Source organism: Mustelus asterias, chromosome 29 (assembly GCF_964213995.1).
Source record: "Mustelus asterias chromosome 29, sMusAst1.hap1.1, whole genome shotgun sequence".
Taxonomy (NCBI): Eukaryota; Metazoa; Chordata; class Chondrichthyes; order Carcharhiniformes; family Triakidae; genus Mustelus; species Mustelus asterias.
The window spans coordinates 16587662-16605141 of NC_135829.1; the positions used below are offsets into that span (position 1 = coordinate 16587662).

Below are 17480 nucleotides of genomic sequence, written 5' to 3' on the forward strand. Positions count from 1 at the left end.
GAGATTGTCACCACAAACAGGTTACCTAGTCATTGTCACCTTGCTGTTTGTTGGAGCTTGCTGCATTCCAATTACTGCCGTATTTCGGTTTAGCTCAGTTGGTTGGACAGCTAATGCAGAGCATCTCCAACAGCGAGGGTTCAATTCCCGTACCGGCTGAGGTTATTCATGAAGGCCCCGCCTTCTCAACCTTGCTCCTCGCCGGAGGTGTGGTGAACGTCAGGTTAAATCACCACCTCAAAGGGGAGAGCAGCCTATAGTCATCTGGCAAATTTACCTTCACCTGTTCCTACATTCCAGCAGTGACCACCGTCGTTTTACTGTTGCACCAACCCTTATGACTGAAATACTCACAAATGCACAACCTTCCTCGTCAGACTCAGGCTGAGACAAGTCTGATTCACTTCGCGATTTAGTCAGTTTGTAGGTCGAATTTGATTGCACAGAATGGCTCTCTGCTGTCAAACTTTCACTCCTGTAACAAATAGGTCTCGTCATCATCAAAGTCCTCCACAAGCAGCAAATTAAATACTTGCAATAAATTTGTGAAATTTTAAATACTCAAATCTAAAAGGCGGCTTAACATAACCAGTAACATTGATTGGATTGTAAAACACTGTAAAGAGGACATCGTTTCATTTTAACAATCATTGCAATGTCTAGAACTTACTGCGATATTAGCTCCAAAATAAAATATTTTAGCAGAACGTTTGTAAGTGCTTCCAACTCAAACATAAAATTTACCCCTTGTCTAACCAACTCAAAGCAAAGATAAATATAATTGTATTAGGCAGAACTTAAAAACCAAAGAACCCAGAAGTTTGATTTTAATTTGATTTATTATTGTCACATGTATTGATATACGGTGAAAAATATGGTTTCTTGCACGCTATACAAAGCATACCGTTCATAGAGGAGGAAAGGAGAGAGCGCAGAATGTAGCGTTACAGTCATAGCTAGGGTGTAGAGAAAGGTCAACTTAATGCGAGGCAGAAATCATAGAAACCCTACAGTACAGAAAGAGGCCATTCGGCCCATCGAGTCTGCACCGACCACAATCCCACCCAGGCCCTACCCCCATATCCCTACATATTTACCCACTAATCCCTCTAACCTACGCATCCCAGGACACTAAGGGGCAATTTAGCATGGCCAATCAACCTAACCCACACATCTTTGGACTGTGGGAGGAAACCGGAGCACCCGGAGAAAACCCACGCAGACACGAGGAGAATGTGCTGATGGCAGCAGGGAAGAAGCTGGGTAAGATGGGTATAGAGGGATATGGGCCAAATGCGGGCAATGGGGGCTAGCTTAGAGGTTTAAAAAAAAAGGGCAGCATGGACAAGTTGGGCCGAAGGGCCTGTTTCCATGCTGTAAGCCTCTGACTCAGAGTCAGTTGGTACGCGACCTCAGACTTTTGTATCTTTTTTCCGATGGAAGAAGGTACAAAGACCTAGAGGGTTTTTTTTTCCCCCCCAGTTTTGTAGAAAATGTATTTCTTTATTTTGCATTGTTCTTTTCCTCCTCTGAATTTCTGTTTGGAGATTTTTGGCACATTTGCTTAGATTGTATCTAATGGGCTATTGCTTCTAAGTCCAGGGACCAGCAGGAGGCAGCTAACTGGGATCACGTTGTCCATCATTTTCTTCCAATATGTCAATTTCACTGGAGGTTTTCATCAAGTCATTCAGTTGCATCGCTCAGGTATATGATATATTCACAACCTGGGTTCTGGGTAGGGAGAATTGTAAATTTTCAGATGTCTGCAGATGATATGTAGGGGGGTGGGGGGAGAGAAATAATATTTTCAAGTCAATTACATAGGAACACACGGTGCAGAAGGACACCATTCAGCCCATCGAATCTGCACCGACCACAATCCCAGCCAGACCCTATCCCCATAATCCCATGTATTTATCCTAGCTAGTCCCTCTGACACTAAGGGGCAATTTACCATGGCCAAGCAACCTAACTCGCACATCTTTGGACTGTGGGAGAAAACCAGAGCTCCCGGAGGAAACCCACGCAGACACGGGGAGAATGTGCAAACTCCACACAGACAGTGACCCAAGCCAGGAATCGAACCCGGGTCCTGGCGCTGTGAGGCAGCAGTGCTAACCAGTGTGCCCGCTCCATTACGTGGAGAGAATTTCAGCTACAATTACCTTAAAACACATTATCTTTTCTGATGGAGCCAGATGGGAGAAGACTACTTTACAGGGTAAGACAGTCAATGGAATGGTGCATCAGTTTGTGGAGCACTCTGTTTTTTTAAGAAGTTCATTCATGGGCCGTGGGCGTCACTGGCTGGGCATCTAAGAGTCAACCACATTGTTGTGGATCTGGAGTCACGTGTAGGCCAGACCAGGTAAGGACGGCAGATTTCCTTCCCTAAAGAACGTTAGTGAGGCAGTTGGGTTGGAATAACAATCGGCAATGGTTCCATGTTCATCATTAGACTTTTAATTCCAGATTTTTATTCAATTCAAATTTCACCATCTGCCGTGGTGGGATTCGAACCCAGGTCCCCAGACCATTACCCTAGGTCTCTGGAATACTCGTCCAGCAACAATTCCACTGCACTACTGCCTCCCCTCACAGGTTTTTAAGATGAAAAGACTACAAGTGGCTAGGATTGGGCAAAAAACTTAGCTCCATATGCCAAACACCCATCCTAAAAACTATAGCAAACAAAACCTATTGTGGACAGCTCTGAAATTCTAGTATACCAGGGGATTTGACAGTGGTCAGATTTCTTTTGTAGCCCTTGCCACAGAATCTCCTTTTGTATCTGTCCATACAACACGGTATGGACACGGTGGCGGCACGGTAGCACAGTGGTCATCACTGCTGCTTCACAGCTCCAGGGACCTGGGTTCGATTCCCGGCTTGGGTCACTGTCTGTGTGGAGTTTGCACATTCTCCTCGTGTCTGCGTGGGTTTCCTCCGGGTGCTCCGGTTTCCTCCCACAGTCCAAAGATGTGCGGGTTAGGTTGATTGGCCATGCTAAAAATTGCCCTTAGTGTCCTGAGATGCGTAGGTTAGAGGGATTAGTGGGTCAATATGTAGGGATATGAGAGTAGGGCCTGGGTGGGATTGTGGTCGGTGCAGACTCGATGGGCCGAATGGCCTCTTTCTGTACTGTAGGGTTTCTTTGAACTTCTATTCTATGAACAACACTGAACTTTTCCGCTGAATAATTTCATCGGACACCTGGCAACTAATGGACCGGGGGTAAAAGATCAGTTGAATCTTAGTTTATAATCAACCAAGTAGGAACAGAGTACAATCCAAAGTAGGGCCTGAGCAATTTGCATAGGTATCCCTAAAAAGCAAAGGGAAGCGAATGAAACCAACGGCTAATTTAACAATCCGCTGTTTCACCCAACATTACAGGATTTCAAAACTTCAGATTACTGCAGTTTGGGCATGCAGGTTGAGAGAATATCTGCACCAATGCATTATAGAATCACAGAATCCCTACAGCGCAGAAGGAGGCCATTTGGCCCATTAAGTCTGCACTGACTGTCCGACAGATGATCCTCATGCATTTACCCCGTTAATCCCCATAACCTACACATTTTGGGACACTAAGAGACAATTTAGCATGGCCAATCCACATCTTTTTGGACTATGGGAAGAAACTGGAGCACCCGGAGGAAACCCACACAGACACGAGGAGAGAACGTGCAAACTCCACACAGACGCTGACCCAAACCGGGAACTGAACCTGGGTCCCTGGCGCTGTGAGGCAGCAGTGCTAACCCACTGTGCCACCGTGCCACCCACTGGCCTTTGGAGAAGGAAATCTGCCATCCTACCTGGTCTGACTCCAATAGTCTGACAACAATGCGGTTGACTCTTAAATGCCCTCTAAAATGGCCTAGCAAGTCACTCAATTTAAGGACAATTGGGGATGGGAAATAAATGCCAGCGACGTTCACATCCCATGAATGAATTTTTTAAAATCTGGACACTGAAAATCAAATGAGATTAAAAAAAAGGTACAGGATGGAAATATATACCAGGATTTACAGGTTACTGAGCACATGCAACGTTTGATGAAACGTCACTGACATGGAAAAAAAACCAGTAAGATGACTGAAGACACCCTTACTCAATACACAAAGTGATGAATAAAAAGATTTTAAAAAGTATAAATATAAATATTTATATATAAAAAATATTGGCATTGTTAAAAGCCACCATAAATGAAAGAGTTTTGCTGGGTGGCACGGTGGTTAGCACTGCTGCCTCTCAGCACTAGGGATCCAGGTTTGATTTTGGCCTTGGGTGACTGTGTGTGGAGTTTGCATGTTCTCCCCGTGTCTGCGTGGGTTTCCTCCCACAGTTCAGATTAGGTGGAATTGACATGCTTAGTGTTCAAAGCTGTGTAGGTTAGGCGCATTCATAGAATCCCTACAGTGCAGGAGAGGCCATTCGGCCCATTGAGTCTTCACTGACTCTCTGACAGCGCATCGTATCCAGGCCCTCTTCCCTACTCTATCCCCACTCATTTACCATGGTTAATCTGCCTAACCTGCACACCATGGGACACTAAGGGGCACTTTAGCATTGCCAATCCACCTAATCCGCAGTAGTCATGGTGAATGAGTGGGGTTACGAGGGTAGTGTCTGGGCGGGATGCTCTTTCAGAGAGTTGGTGCAAACTCGATGGGCTGAATGGCCTATTTCTGCACTGTAAGGATTCTGTGGTTCTATCGTGGGTCTGCTATCTGTTCACAGGCTGCCTTTAACTTGCAGCATTCAGGAAGTGTACAAAGTATATAGCCACGATTAGGCACCAACCAGGAGAATACGTATTCTGATTAGAGAGATAGATTAGCACTAATGTTTGAGACTTGATATGTTAAGGGTTATTAAGTGAAAAAATACTACACAGCAATTAATATGCAAAACAATTCAGTACAATTGATATGTTATTTGTCACATTTTTCCATCTAATTGGCCTTCCAATCATTTTGATTACACTCTTTCAGCAAAAGAAAAATGGCTTCTAACCTTGTCATAAAACTAAGTCCTTCATTAGCTCCAGAATGTCCCATCTGCCCATCATCTTTCTGGTGTAACTCTTGTATGACCGGCGTGACTCCGAGAATTAACAGTGCACAGCGATGGATGACAGAGTTGCACGCTGCCGTGTAAAGGTCCTGTCCTTCTGTAAGTCCGGTGCTGACCCGCCGTTCTTCCCGGAGCTGAGATGGTGGATCGTCTAGTCGGACGACGGTTCCATTCCCAATGCCAGGCGCGCTGCTCATTCGCTCCCGGTCACGACCACGGGCAACTTCACGGGCTGATAGGAAACATTGAAAGATTTCTGTAACATGCAACACAAAAACACAAACAAACAGAACATTCATTAAAAGCTAGCAGAAGCATAGCCAAAAATGATCCCAATGTTTTTTTTAAATGGCATCAGCAATGGAGAGATGGCAATAATATTCTATTCGATAAAGGCAGACTATCTGTACATTAGGGAAATGAGACCCTATTGGAGCGCATTCAGCAAAACACTCCTGAAAGCAAAGCGGCACAGTGGCACAGTGGTTAGCACTGCTGCCTCAACGCCAGGGACCCGGGTTCGATTCCCAGCTTGGGTTACTGTCTGTCTGGAGTCTGCACATTCTCCGAGTGTGTGTGTGTGTGTGTGTGTGTGTGTGTGTGTGTGTGTGTGTGTGTGTGTGTGTGTGTGTGGTTCCTCCGGGTGCTCCGGCATCCTCCCACAGTCTTAAAGATGTACTGGTTAGGTGCATTGGCCATGCTAAATTCTCCCTCCGTGTAACCAGAACAGGTGCCAGAGGTGGCGAAAGGGGGATATTCACAGTAACTTCATTGCAGTGTTAATGTTAGTCTACTTGCGATACTAATAAACAAACTGAAATATTCAAAACACAAGCCCTTCTGAAAATGGAAGGAATTGTACGAAGAAATGGGAAAAATATCTCAACTGCTAATTTTGAAAAATTGTATGCAGTTTGGCTAAAAAAAAATACTCACTGGGGGCAGTAGTTTTAAGATCTGGTACAAGTTGCAATTGAATGACCTCTGGCTCACAATGGTAAAGCTATGTTCATATGATCAGGAGATTGGGCTACAACAAAGCCCTGATTTTCTAGCTTGTACTCCCTGCGAATGCTGTTTCTTTCTCAGAGTAATAGCTCACCTCATCTTCAAGAACATTCATTTGGCAATGCAACTTTTTTTTGTGTTCAAATGATCACTGTATTAATTTAACTCCTTAGATCAGCGCAACATACATTATCTCACTTTTAAGCTTTAAGTCACTTATTTGAAAGAAAATTGATGTTTAAGTATGGAAAATTCTTTGAAGGTCATATGATGTTGCTGCCCCTGGCAAGCCATTCGCTGCTCATTTCCAAGTTTCTTCAAGTTTATTTATTAGTGTCACAAGTAGGCTTACATTAACACTGCAATGAAGTTACTGTGAAAATCCCCTAGTCGCCACATTCCGGCGCCCGTTCGGGTACACCGAGGGAGAATTTAGCCTGGTCAATGCACCGAACCAGCACGTCTTTCAGACTGTGGGAGGAAACTGGAGCACCCGGAGGAAACCCACGCAGACACGGGGAGAACGTGCAAACTCCACACAGTCAGTGACCCAAGCGGGGAATCAAACCCGGGTCCCTGGTGCTGTGCAGTCGCAGTGCTCAGCACTGTGCCACCATGCGCCCTAATTGCCCATTTCAGAGGACAGTTACAGAGTCAGCCACATTGCTGTGGATCTTGAGTCACACATAGGGCAGGCCAGGTGAGGTCGGCAGATTTCCTTCCCTATAGGCCATTAGTGAAGCAGCATACAAGCAGCACATTAGGCATTATGCAAACTAACATCGCAACATGCTCGACAGAGTCTGGTTATGTTTGTTAAAACAGAAACACTCGGCAGCAGAGAAAGCTCACCATCGGAACTGTTGCAAAAAACAGGAAAAAAAAACTCTTCAACTACTAAGAGACTCATGTAAGAAACGTTAAGAAAATTCGCAATGTCGGATCTTTTCTCACTCTTCCTGAGGAGCTTACAAATTTTAAACTGGAAAAACATTCCGCACTAGGGTGGCACGGTAGCACAGTGGTTAGCACTGCTGCTTCACAGCTCCAGGGACCTGGGTTCGATTCCCGGCTTGGGTCACTGTCTGTGTGGAGTTTGCACATTCTCCTCGTGTCTGCGTGGGTTTCCTCCGGGTGCTCCGGTTTCCTCCCACAGTCCAAAGATGTGCGGGTTAGGTTGATTGGCCATGCTAAAATTGCCCCTTAGTGTCTTGAGATGGGTAGGTTAGAGGGATTAGCGGGTAAGTATGTAGGGATATGGGGGTAGGGCCTGGGTGGGATTGTGGTCGGTGTAGACTCGATGGGCCGAATGGCCTCTTTCTACACTGTAGGGTTTCTATGAAAAAAATACAAAGGATAAATCCCCTTTATGGTGCTTTCTTCCCATTTGAATCTGGTTGGCATCCGCCAGATTTCCCTACTTTTCCACTCTATAAACAGCATATCCTATTTGAGTAGATGGCACATTATGATCGGTCCTTCAAAAACAAAAGGTGCCACACAGGACGATAGCAAAAGATTAAGAAACTAGAGTTCACCATGTAGTGGATCTAAGCCGTTTTGTTAATTTTCAGTATCTTCCACACACTTTTTATTTTATTTATTAGTCACAAGTAGGTTTACATTAACACTACAATGAAGTTACTGTGAAAATCTCCTGGTACACAAAGGGAGAATTTATCATGGCCAATGCACCCAACCTGCACATCTTTGGACAAAGACTCCAAATTCATTCCAAAGTTACTATGAAAATCCCCTAGTCGCCACACTGCAGTGCCTGTTCGGGTAGACTGAGGGAGAATTTAGCATGGCCAACGCACCTATCCAGCACGTCTTTCGGACTGTGGGAGGAAACCAGAGCACCCGGAGGAAACCCACGCAGACACAGGGAGGACGTGCAGACTCCGCACAGACAGTGACCCAAGCCGGGAATCGAACCCGGCTCCCTGGCGCTGTGAGGCAGCAATGCTAACCACTGTGCCACCCTTGACAGTTGGTGTCAGTAGGGATGAGGAGAGAGGATTTTTTTGCACAAGGATCAGTAACACAGTCACCATCAGTGAAGATCACCTGCACTAATCAGATCCAAACAAGTGTTTTGTCAAGTTTACTGAGAATTGCAGACATTTTTAATATAGTTAAAGCTTAACTGCTGACTTAGCTGTACACCTAATGAAATGTCCCTAATTAATCATAAAAGTTTGTTACCCGTCACCTCCAGGTTTGCTGCTGTTAATTTGGAGAATGGTCATTGAAGACAGTTGCTGGAAATTAAGAAATTTAGTGCAGTTTATTTAGAATGTTTGAGCTTTGTGGATTCCTGCCATTTCCAGTCACATGCCAAGTTCCCAATATTTGCATAAAGGGAGAACACTGCGGATGTTGGAATCTGAAACAAAAACAGAAAATGCTGGAAAATCTCAGCAGGTCTGACAGCATCTGTGGAGAGATCATAGAGCCAACGTTTCAAGCCTTCGAAGGGTCATCCTGACTGGAAACGTTGGCTCTATTCTCTCTCCACAGACGCTGTCGGACCTGCTGAGATTTTTCAGCCTTTTCCCAATATTTGCAATTTTGTTTCCTCACCCTAGCGGGATATCAAGTCTCAAATCAGACCTAAATACCCAGTGAATACAACATTCACTCAATTAATTACTGTGTCATATCCAATATGTGCTTATAAACAAGGAATGAATCAGCGGGTGGTGAACACACTTTGCCAGAACTAAAAACCATCTTCACCAATGTGGCAAGACAGCATTGGCTGTACCCAAATCCCATTCTCAATGAATTGGTTTCAGGCAACATTTACTCACTTCCAGCAGTCATGACTTCTTGTTCCCTTTCTTCCTCCTCTTGTTCCGGATGTTCTTCGTCCCGATCTCTATCTGCCTGCTCTTCCATTTCAGCCTCCTCGTCAATGGTGCGGGTGAAAGAACGTTCCTGAAGGTCAGCATCTGTCGAGTCTCGATTTTCTGACAACTTGAAAAGGGAGGGGGGTGGGGGGTAAAAAAAAAAAAACTTTTTTCATTACCACTGTCGTACTTTGTATCAATTGTTTTAGTGATTCATTTTTTTAATAAAAGATATTCTTAGACTACAATAATTAGCTGGCTGGCTACAGAAATATCTTGGTCCTTTAAAAATTGAAGAGGAGATTTAAATGAAACTAATAGCTTTTCCTCAACACTATAGGTTTTAATAAACTGAGATTAAAGTCTGAACGGTTGGCACAGTGGGTTAGCACTGCTGCCTCTCAGCGCCAGGGACCCGTGTTCGATTCCCGGCTTGGGTCACTGTCTGTGTGGAGTCTGCACATTCTCCCCGTGTCTGCGTGGGTTTCCTCCGGGTGCTCCGGTTTCCCCCCTCAGTCCAAAAGACATGCTGGTTAGGTGGATTGGCAGTGCTAAATTCTCCCTCAGTGTACCCGAACAGGCACCGGAGTGTGGCGACTAGGAGATTTTCACAGTAACTTTGGAACGAATTGAGTCTTTGTCCTTCATGTTTGAAAATGATATTCTTTAAGCTGAATAGCCAGTGATGTAGTAAATCTGTCCGTCTTGGGTGTAACATGTGCCATTAAGTACAGAATGGAAAATTGCCTATTGTGTTTTCTTTGACTCCTTTAGTTTATTTATTAGTGTCACAAGTAGGCTCGCATTAACAGCACAGTGAAGTTACTGTGAAAATTCCCTCGTCGCCACATTCCGGCACCTGTTCGGGTACACCGAGGGAGAATTTAGCACAGACAATGCACCTAACCAGCACGTCTTTCAGATTGTGGGAGGAAACCGGAGCACCCGGAGGAAACCCACGCAGACACGGGGAGAACGTGCAGACTCCGCACAGACAGTGACCCAAGCCGGGAATCGAACCCGGGTCCCTGGCGCTGTGAGGCAGCAGTGCTAGGCAATGTGCCCCCTAGACCATAATGCTTCGAATCAAAGGAAATGTGAGGTAATGCATTTTGGAAGGTCTAATACAGATAGGAAATATACAGTAAATGGCAGAAAACCTTAAGAGTATTGATAGGCAGAGGAATCTGGGTGTACAGATACACAGGTCACTGAAAATGGCAACGCACGTGGAAAAGGTAGTTAAGGCAGCATACTTGCCTTCATCAGCTGGGGCATTGAGTTTAAAAATTGGCAAGTCATGTTGCAGCTTTATAGAACCTTAGTTAGGCTGCACTTGGAATATAGTGTTTAATTCTGGTCGCCACACTACCAGAAGGATGTGGAGGCTTTGGAGAGGGTACAGAAAAGATTTACCAGGATGTTGCCTGATATGGAGGGCATTAGCTATGAGGAGAGGTTGGAGAAACTTGGTTTGTTCTCACTGGAATGACGGAGGTTGAGGGACGACTTGATAGAGGTCTAAAAGATTATGAGGGGCATGGACAGAGTGGATAGTCAGAAGCTTTTTCCCCAGGGTGGAAGAGTCAATTACCAGGGGGCACAGGTTTAAGGTGCGAGGGGCAAGGTTTAAAGGAGATGTACGAGGCAGATTTATTTTTTAAACAGAGGGTGGTGAGTGCCTGGAACTCGCTGCCGGGGGACGTAGTGGAAGTGGATACGGTAGCGGCTTTTAAGGGGCATCTGGACAAATACATGAATAGAGGGCTATGGTCTCTGGAAGGGTAGGGGATTTTAGCTCAGTCGGGCAGCATGGTTGGTGCAGGCTTGCAGGGCCGAAGGGCCTGTTCCTGTGCTGTAATTTTCTTTATTCCTTGAAAATATCTGTGAAGTAGGGTAAATAGCTGACGTCTGAAACACAACTCCATGAAAATACAGGGCGAGTAGATTCAGCTTTAAGAAATAAAGCCAACAGAATTTTGAGTGTTTTGAAATTGGTTTAAGAGTCGAAAAGCAACTCGCCAAGCCTCATTAAACAGCACCTTCCAAAACTGCAATGTCTGCCACCTAGAAGGACAAGGGAAGCAGATGCAAACACCACCACCACTCCCACAAGTCTCCCCTCACCCCCACAACCCAAGCCCTTGGAACTATATCACCCCTTCCTCATTATCACTGGGTTGAAATCCTGGAATTCCTTTCCGAATACCAGTGTGGGTTTACCCAGCCCAGATGCCCTGCAGTGGTTCAAAGCAGCGGCTCACCACCGCCTTCTGAATGACAGTCAGGCCTGGGTGACAAATGCTGGGTTTGCCAGTGATGTTCATGGCCCTGGGCAAATGCTCTTTCAGAGAGTCGGTGGAGACTCGATGGGCCAAACGGCCTCCTTCAGCACTGTAGGGATTCTATGATGTCGGATGCTGGGGTAAGGCAAGACAAGTACGTGGGGGATCCTGGCACGACAGCGTTATTTCCAATGAAGCAGAGCAGATTAAGAAATGTAACCAAGCTTCTTAAAATTAGGAAGAGTTCTGGATGCAGTGAACGAGAACAATCTGATTCTTTTAGCTTAGCGATAGGGAGGCGAAGTAAAATCTCTCAATGGGAGGGAAAAGGTTAGAAGAAATTTGCAGCAAAGGTTCCTGAAGCATGGAATAATTTTCCCAATTTACAGATTGAGGCTGAGCCCATTGTATCTTTTTAGTGAAAATTGGATAAATATTTGAAGCAAATATATAAGAGCCAGAGGGAACAGACAGAGACAGCAAGGGAGCCCGACCGTGGGAGCAAGGGAGCCCGACCGAGGAGAGGGGGATACAGCAGGGAAGACACAGAGAGATTAATATTGTTGAACAGTTAGTTGTTAAGCTGCTTCATTTGTTAGAGTTATATTTAAACTCTGTATTTAAATAAAGTTTGTATTACTAAAAATGATCCCTCATTTGTCAGTGGAATTACTCCTGCAGTGAAGCATCCTACCCTCACATTTGTGCCAAAAAAGAAAAATTGCTGGGATCTAGTCTGATGTCCTAATGTAAATTGGAGCTCTGGTCCAGTACCCTAGCTGATAAAGTGCAAATTTGCACTGGAGTTAAAGGATTTTAAAAGGTTACCCATTTACTATTCCACAAGAAATAAACTGAGACATAAAAAAGTAAGAAACATGTAGCCTTTAACATGGGGACAATGGTAAATAAATTGAACAATAAATCGACTTGGGAAAACACACTGAACTTGGCTTCTTCACAGATTCTCTTATTGCATGCTGCTTTTCATAATACCTTCTCCTCCAGTTAGCCAGATCGGACGTATAAACTTTTCTCTGACAATCATTGTTGCTGCTTCATAAATGGGCTAGCAAGGAGGGAATATTCGAAGCATAGTGAGTTTGATGTCAAGCTTTCCTCTCCCGAGTAGGAGAGGGGGAGCAAGGGAGCCCGACCAGAGGGAGAGGGGAAGATAGCTGGGAAGACACAGAGAGAGAGAGAGAGAGAGAGAGAGGGACAGAGGCTCAAGCATGGCAGATAAAATTGGCTCCTTCTGTAGTGATGACCCATGATTCAAAATTCAATACGCCATTCCACTCAAAGCTAACTGTAGCATTCAGCAAGATCAGTTCAAATGATCCAAATCAGCTGTATATAAACTGTTTATATTTGTAAAGTAGTTGCATAAACTTACTCTTCTTTCATTGGAAGGTGACTGGGTCTGGATAAGCTCCATGTTTTTACATGCGAGCAGTCTGTTCCGGACCTTGTAAACGCAACGATATATTTCCGCAAGAGTTTTACTCGGTTGGTACCTGAGAAATGTTGGAAAGACATTAGGTTATTGAACGGAATAGTCTGTCGGCAACAAGTCTTGCGTGGTTTATTTTAAAGAAGATATTTGACTTTCAAAGAGACAAAGATTTCAACTCCGTCTTTTGTTGCAACCCAATCTCTCCGACATCAGCATTTAGTAGGCTGCAGTGTGGCACTGGAATCGGCAGACTTCACCCTAGCCTATTTGAAACAGCACGTCATTAAACCTGTTCTACTATTTTGTGTCCTGATAGAACTTCTCAGTTGACGAGGATATGCACATGTTGAGGATATAGAATCATAGAAACCCTACAGTGCAGAAAGAGGCCATTTGGCCCATCGAGTCTGCACCGACCACAATCCCACCTAGGCCCTACCCCCATATCCCTACATATTTACCCGCTAATCCCTCTAACCTACTCATCTCAGTACACTAAGGGGCAATTTTAGCATGGCCAATCAACCTAACCCACACATCTTTGGACTGTGGGAGGAAACCGGAGCACCCGGAGGAAACCCACGTGGACACGAGGAGAATGTGCAAACTCCACACAGACATTGACCCAAGCCGGGAATCGAACCCAGGTCCCTGGAGCTGTGAAGCAGCAGTGCTAACCACTGTGCCACCCTACCCAATATATTGAGTTCTTGCTCAAGCTGCCAGCAAACGAGGAATTCTCATAAATCAAGAGTTTTTGTTTGAATTGATTTATTATTGTCACATGTATTGGGATACAGTGAAAAGTATTGTTTCTTGCGCGCTATACAGACAAAGCATACCGTTCAGAGAGAAGGAAAGGAGAGAGTGCAGAATGTAGTGTTACAGTCATAGCTAGGGTGTAGAGAAAGATCAACCTAACGCAAGGTAGGTCCATTCAAAAATCTGATGGCAGCAGGGAAGCTGCTGCTCTTGAGTCGGTTCGTATGTGATCTCAGACTTTTGTATTTTTTTCCTGATGGAAGAAGGTGAAGGAGAGAATGTCCAGGGTGCGTGGGGGTCCTTAATTATGCTGGCTGCTTTGCCGAGGCAGTGGGAAGTGTAGACAGAGTCAATGGATGGGAGGCTGGTCTGCATGATGATGTTATAGGTCCTGCTACTCTAGATTTCCTACAGTCGATCATGGGAGCACAGGGGAAGGGTGGCAGAAGAAATATATCTTACACACTGCTACAATTGACTCTTGGGAGACTTTGGTGGTAAGATTAGGTGGATCCAGAAGCCCGACCAATTAGCATTTTAAGGGAGTCTAACTATCCTGAACAGCTTGTGAATTTATTGAAGTGTCAGAGGTCAAACATCTGGCATAATCTCACTTCTTTTTAAAGAAACACAAAGTAAATCCAGCAACATCTGCTGCATTGCCATTTCAGGAGAAACATTCTTGAATCATTACTATCTCCTTCATGTCTTGTACTTCAACTTTCGCCCTCCGCACTTTGCTTCTGGTCTGTTTCCGTCCTCCACTGGTGCTAGCAGCCTTTGGCAATCCCATTAGTGTACGTACCAGAGGATTCAACCCCTTGGTTAGTTACTTATTCTTGCTACTTCTCCCTCCCTGCTTTAAATTTGGGCAACGGCTTGGGTACTTTGTTTAAAAGTGGTTTCAAAGTGCATGTTATCATCATTACCTGGACAGGAACCACTGTTGAATGGCTGAACACAAGTCTCAAGTGGCTTCCATCGAGTTCCTCAAGAACTAAGAATAGGCCATTTGGCCCTCGAATCTAGTCCACCGTTCAATTAGATCATGGCTGATCCAACTGTGGCCTTGACTCAATTTTGCTGCCTACACCTACAGCCCTTGGAGACCAAAAGTTTATAACTCAGCCTCGGATATATTCAATGACTCAGACTCCACTGCTCTCTGGGGTAGGGAATCAAAAAGGTTAATGACCTTCTGAGAGAAGAAATATCTCCTCATTTTCCTTCTGGATTTGTGCTTTCCAGATAATAAGTATTGCTATCTTGTCAAACCCAAAGTACAACTGATGTTATCCAGCTGAGGATGTAGACAAACGAACAGCAACACCAGAAGCCGAGTTTCTCCCTGGTACTATGCTTGGGATTGAGGGTAAAATCAATCTTCAAGAAGTTGGTCTGTTTGGGTGCCAAATAGTTTCTTGTCAAAAGGTACAGGACTGGGCTTAGGATGGAGTTGTGAAATACATAGCCAGCTAACCAAACTAGCTACAGATATTGCTATGGTGAGGCACTGAGAAAGCCTTTTGCAAAATTAGTTTGATTTGGTTTATTGTTACATGTACTGGGACACATTGAAAAGTATTGCTTCTTGCGCGGTATACAGACAAAGCATATCGTTCATAGAGTACATCGGGGAGAAGGAAAGGAGAGAGTGCTGAATGTAGTGTTACAGTCATAGCTAGGATGTAGAGAAAGATCAACTTAATGTAAGGTAGGTCCATTCAAAAGTCTGATAGCAGCAGGAAGAAGCTGTTCTTGAGTCGATTGGTATGTGATCTCAGACTATTTGTATTTTTTTCCCTCCCAACAGAAGTTGGTGGAAGAGAGTATGTCCAGGGTGTGTGGGGTCCTTGATTATGCTGGCTACTTTTCTGAGGCAGCAGGAAGTGTAAATGGAGTCAATGGATAGGAGGCTGGTTTGCGTGATGGACTGGGCTACTTTAACAACCTTTTGTAATTTCTTGCGGTCTTGGTCAGAGCAGGAGCCATACCGAGCTGTGATACATCCAGAAAGAATACTTTCTATGCTGCATCCGTAAAAATTGGTGAGTCGTAGCGGACATGCCAAATTTCCTTAGCTTCCTGAGAAAGTAGAGGCATTGGTGGGCCTGCATTGGTGGGTCAGCGTGGAGCGACCAGGACAGGTTGTTGGTGATCTGGACACCTAGAAACATGAAGCTGATCATGCTCTTTAAAGAGGATTTAAATATATGAGAACTGCATTCTCCACCAAAATGCTGTCCAGTTGATATGGCGACGGATTACTGCTGAGCTGATGTTTCTGAAATGATGCACGAACTCCAGAATCTCTGCCATCTTGAAGAATAGGTGAGTGAATTTTCATGTCTGTTGAGCTGCCCTTACATGCTGCCAATTGCAGTGAATTATTTCCTATTTCCTCACTATACCTACATGGTGAATTCCTTTGCTTTGGTTTCTCCCTTTGTCTGCCTCATCATGGAGACAATTTGGTCCAATTTGTTTCAAGGGCAAATTGCCTTAACCCTCTTAACATGAATTCTAGACCCTTCACCCAACCGAGATGGAAGGTCAGTCCAGGATGAAGGGAGTTCGGGTCAAAATAATCCCTATTTTTCCTTCCCAGTCCATCCACACAAGCTTACCGACACTTCTCCCCATACTTCTCCTTCCCTCTCACCCACTCTTGTGATCAACGCCTTCTCTTTCCCTCTCTCCCCTGTCCTTTTCTAATTATCTTCTACCTTCCAACTCTGCTTAACCCAAACAATGCACTTGGTCTCGACTGCGCGTGACCCACGATACCAACCTTTTGTAAAGCAAATCTAAAACCTGTTCACCTGTCTTTCATCGCAAACAGCCTGTTAAATTTGGCACGCCTTTATCGTAAGCATGGCATTGCTGCCATCACCAGTTAACAATGCTTCCCACACAAAATGCAGTCCCAAATGAAGCTCTCAAGTTCAAACATCCAATGAACACTTGTCACTTACCTGCTTTCGCCACAAACTTGATTCAGTAAACCAGTGTGCTTTAGAAGAGCAGCAAGAACAAATCTTGATGCTGTGTCCAACAAGGTCTCATTGCCAAGAACTGCGCTGTCCCAATCTGCAAAATAGATTTTACTGTAATCATTCTATCAGGCATTAGCACAAATTCATCAGATAAACATTCAAATATTACATTCAATATATTTAAAACATACTATTTACTACTTTGCAATGGCTAAGGAAATCCGGCATGTCATTGACAACTCTCACCAACTTTTACAGATGCGCCAAAGAAAGCAATCTTTCTGGTTGTATCACAGCTTGGTATGGCTCCTGCTCTGACCAAGAACGCAAGAAACTGCAAACGGTCGTGAATGAAACCCAATCCATCACGCAAACCAGCCTCCCATCCATTGACTCTGTCTACACTTCCCGCTGCCTCAGAAAAGCAGCCGGCATAATTAAGGACCCCGCGCACTCCGGACATTCTCTCTTCCACCTTCTCCCATCAGGAAAAAGATACAAAAGCCTGAGGTCATGTACCAACCGACTCAAGAACAGCTTCTTCCCTGCTGCCGTCAGACTTTTGAATGGACCTGCCTCACATTAAGTTGATCTTTCTCTACACCCTAGCTATAACTGTAACACTACATTCTGCACTCTCTCCTTTCCTTCTCTATGAACGGTATGCTTTGTCGCAAGAAACAATACTTTGCACTATATACTAATACATGTGACAATAATAAATCAAATCACACATGCAGCTTTGTTGCTTTTACTGATGGGGGGGGGGGGTTGCTACAATGAAATGAAATAATTTGGTAGAAGAGACCTGTGTTGAACCATCCAATCCAAATAAACCTGTTGGACTTTAACCTGGTGTTGAGACTCCTTACTGTGCCCAAATATCGACAGTAAATTCTCAGTAATTTCCCCTCTGAAATAGCTCAAGCTTTCACCTTCATCCCAAATTTCAGTTAACTATTGCCCAGGAGATGAACTACTTCCCAAGCCAGATCTACCTCCCTTCCACCATCCTCAGTTGGCCATGAACATT

At 44.6% G+C, this 17480-nt stretch overlaps 1 protein-coding gene across 1 annotated transcript in view; it reads right to left on the reverse strand.

Annotated features, from left to right (window-relative positions):
• Positions 1-17480, reverse strand: part of herc1 (HECT and RLD domain containing E3 ubiquitin protein ligase family member 1) — a 265419-nt gene that overhangs the window by 145353 nt on the left and 102586 nt on the right. Inside the window, exons 20-24 of the mRNA XM_078199818.1 lie at positions 16427-16541; positions 12630-12750; positions 8910-9075; positions 5026-5341; positions 355-475 (exon numbers count right to left, since the gene is read on the reverse strand). Coding sequence (XP_078055944.1) covers positions 355-475; positions 5026-5341; positions 8910-9075; positions 12630-12750; positions 16427-16541 — 839 coding nt within the window. The remainder of the gene's footprint in view (positions 1-354; positions 476-5025; positions 5342-8909; positions 9076-12629; positions 12751-16426; positions 16542-17480) is intronic.